General features: G+C 41.8%; 1 protein-coding gene across 1 annotated transcript in view; it reads left to right on the top strand.

Annotated features, from left to right (window-relative positions):
- Positions 1-3,339, top strand: part of LOC106810497 (elongation factor G, mitochondrial-like) — a 45,043-nt gene that overhangs the window by 39,022 nt on the left and 2,682 nt on the right. Inside the window, 5 exon segments of the mRNA XM_014813877.1 lie at positions 640-722; positions 1,107-1,176; positions 1,588-1,756; positions 1,867-1,935; positions 2,244-2,404. Of these exon segments, the coding sequence (XP_014669363.1) occupies positions 640-722; positions 1,107-1,176; positions 1,588-1,756; positions 1,867-1,935; positions 2,244-2,404 (552 nt within the window).

Here is a 3,339-nt window from a genome sequence, read left to right as displayed (position 1 = left end):
CAAAAGCAGAAGTAATGGCAGCAAAAATAGCAGCAGTATCAGCACTAACAGCAGCAGCAAGAGTAGCAGCAGCAGCAGTAGCAGCAGCAGCAGCAGGAGCAGTAACAACAGCAGCAGCAGGAGCAGTAACAACAGCAGCAGCAGCAGCAGCAGCAGCAGCAGCAGCAGCAGCAGTAACAACAGCAGCATGAGTAACAGCATCAGTAGCAACATCAGTACCAGCAGGAGCAACAGCACCAGTAACAGCAGGAGCAGTGGCAACAGCAACCATTCAGTGCTGTGACTGCTGTCACTATGCATCGCTGGTTTATATAGAGACCTATTATGGTAGAGGTGTCAGACAACTGGCTATTATTCAGCTGATATTGTCAAAGTTGAAGTCTTCTAATTAGGCATGCAATAAACTCATTATGAAGTCATTACACAAAGCAGGGATTTGTTCCTGGGTAACATAATCCTGTTACAATGGAATGTAATCTCCCGTCCCAAGTCTTCCATAGTGGCGAATTATATTCGTTTTTGCTCGCTTTTTTTTCTATTCAAAAGATTTTTAGGTGATAATGGGATATGCCTGCTTTTTAAATATGGCTTTGTTTTTGTCATCTTTAGTTAATTTGATCCAATTCGCTTCATTTTCAGCGTATGGAAAGAGAATACAGCTGCAAGTGTTTGTTAGGGAAGCCCAAGGTCAGCTTTAGAGAAACACTCATTCAGCCAGTAGAGTAAGTACTCCTTACCACTAACAATGTAGTCACATGTAGATGTCACATGAAGGTCGTGCAGGTTTCGTGATATCAGTATTTTTTAGCAGATTACATTCTGTGATTTAATAGCAAAAGAAAGTGTTGGGGAATGGTAGTAATGTTCTGACATATATTTTTACAAACGGGCCTATTTGTATGACCTACACAATAACTACGTAAAATTCATATAAATGAAAGCAGAGTGTATTCTCCTCTGCGTTTCTAGGGTTGCACATGTGATGAACACTTGCTGAGGCCCCCATTTGTTATATGATCCAGCCAATAGAGTAAGCCTTCATATAGCCAAATTCTGCAAGCTTCACTTATAATCTAGTCTCTAAATGAAAACTCCTTGTGTTGCAGGTTTGATTATTTGCATAAGAAGCAGTCGGGAGGCTCTGGGCAATACGGTAGAGTCATCGGCGTGCTTGAGGTATGTAGCGTGGGTGCTTTTGGTAAAATCGAAAGACTTGCACGTAGTTTTGTGGATTGGAGGAGACAAAAAACGAAGTGTGCTATAGTGAGCTGTGATTAAATTACTTGGCTCGTTTATGAACTTATCATCGTAAGTTAGCTGGTCACATCTGCAGAATAAACATTGGCATGCATAGCTTTGATACACTGTCCACAACGTTTTGTCTATTTTCACTCAATTTAGCCGATGGAATGAAACTAATTCATGGCGTCTGCAAATATCAGAAAACAAAGCAAACTTTGGTGCTCTTCGAGTGGGAGAGACATTGTTCTGTGGCAGAGTTCCAGTTAGTGGCTACCAAATGTGTTGCCTTTCCATCATTCATTGCATGAAATGTAGATTCATTAACGTGTGGGTGCTCATTTTTAGAATTTGCCACCAGAAGATTTCACGAAGGTGGAGTTCACAGACGAGACATCTGGTACAAACGTGCCGAAGCCATTCATTCCAGCCATAAAGAAGGGCTATGCACTTGCACTGGAGAAAGGCACACTCACAGGCCACAAGATATCTGGTGTCTGGCTCCGATTAAAAGACGGTGCGAATAGAGTGCAATTAGTGATGTTCTTTTCATACACAATATCATGTACGATCTATGTTGTTAAAACAGTTGTGTTGTTGATGACTTGTGTTTTTTATGCAATTTAGGTGCACATCATATTGTGGATTCCAATGAAATCTCGTTTATCCTGGCTACTACTGGCGCTATCAAACAATGTGAGTTTTACCCATTTATCAACACACACAATTTAATTCATGCGTTCATATAATTTATAAATGCATGCCTGCCCACACATATATAAGATAACGTGTGTGTGTGTGTGCGTGCGTGCGTGCGTGCGTGCGTGCATGCATATGCTGCATGTGCACGTCGTGCGTGTGTGTGTTTGTGTGAATGCATGCATAATAATGTGTGTGTGCGTGCATCTGTATCAGTTCTCTACTTTAAATACGGCATGACCGTCGCATGACGTTGCTTCACAGCACTCTCTAAGAATGTTCTCCCGTACTTCTTTTTAACATAGGCTACGAAAGTGGGGCGTGGCAAATCATAGAGCCTGTCATGTCAGTCGAGATTACAGCCCCGACCGAGTTCCAGGGAAGCGTGATTGGCCAGATCAACCGCCGTGGAGGTATTGTCACTGGCCAAGACGCATCCGAAGGCTACTTCTCTCTGTATGCAGAAGTAAGTAAAATTCCTCTGCTACAACGTGTGCATATTATTTTTTAGTCTTAATTAGTTTATTAGGCTTATTACTAAACTAGTAAATTTTAAAATTGAGTCGCATTTTTCATCTATTGAGAATTTATTTAAAATTTTTGTGGGGGCCCCTTTATTAGAATTTGGTTTCTCTTAGATAGTTGCATGCGTATTGGTAAATATAACTAACAGAGTGTGTATATAGTTTCACTTTTAAGCTGCAGTTTCAGCATGTTGCCTCTCGGCATCTAAATATAAGCCTATGATTATATCAGGAGTAAACAATAATAGATCATAATAACCTATTATTGTTTACTCCTGATTTTTTATTAGCTTATCTGACATAGTCAGATGCAGCTTCTAGAATCGCATGAGCGTGCGTCCGTGCGTGCGTCCGGTCGTGCGTGCGTCCGTCAACAGTTGGGCACAAATCTTAACCGCTCGACGTACGGTCACGATATTCGGGACGTTGGGGGGATCGTCAAAACGAGTTGGGATGTCGAAGCTGGGGGTCAAAGGTCAAAGGTGAAGAGATGTAAAAGAAGGGGGAACATTCCCTCCTTAACTTAAGGTATAGGGAGGAAATGCAGAATTGCAGCACAAATCTAAACGGCTCGACCTACGCTCGTGATAGTCGGTGTATAGCATTATGGTAGGAAAAGCCATCAAATTGGAGGTCACGGGTCAAAGGTCAATGGGGCACAGGGCAGATTTTAGACATTTTCTGAGGACATGGTCTGACGGAGCGATTGGAAAACTTTTTTGTTTCAGCGGTGACCTAGCATTTTTATGGCTTTATTGAAAGGACCATGAAATGTACTTTCTGCTGACATGCGAAGAGTAAGTGTCGGATAACCTTTTTACCCTCAAGAGGAGGGTTAAACATGGATTTGTTTACTGTTAGAAAGAATTTGACTGCC

Source organism: Priapulus caudatus, unplaced genomic scaffold (genome assembly GCF_000485595.1).
Source record: "Priapulus caudatus unplaced genomic scaffold, Priapulus_caudatus-5.0.1 Scaffold446, whole genome shotgun sequence".
In the NCBI taxonomy this organism is placed as follows: domain Eukaryota; kingdom Metazoa; phylum Priapulida; class Priapulimorpha; order Priapulimorphida; family Priapulidae; genus Priapulus; species Priapulus caudatus.
This window is presented reverse-complemented; position numbering and strand designations above follow the sequence as displayed.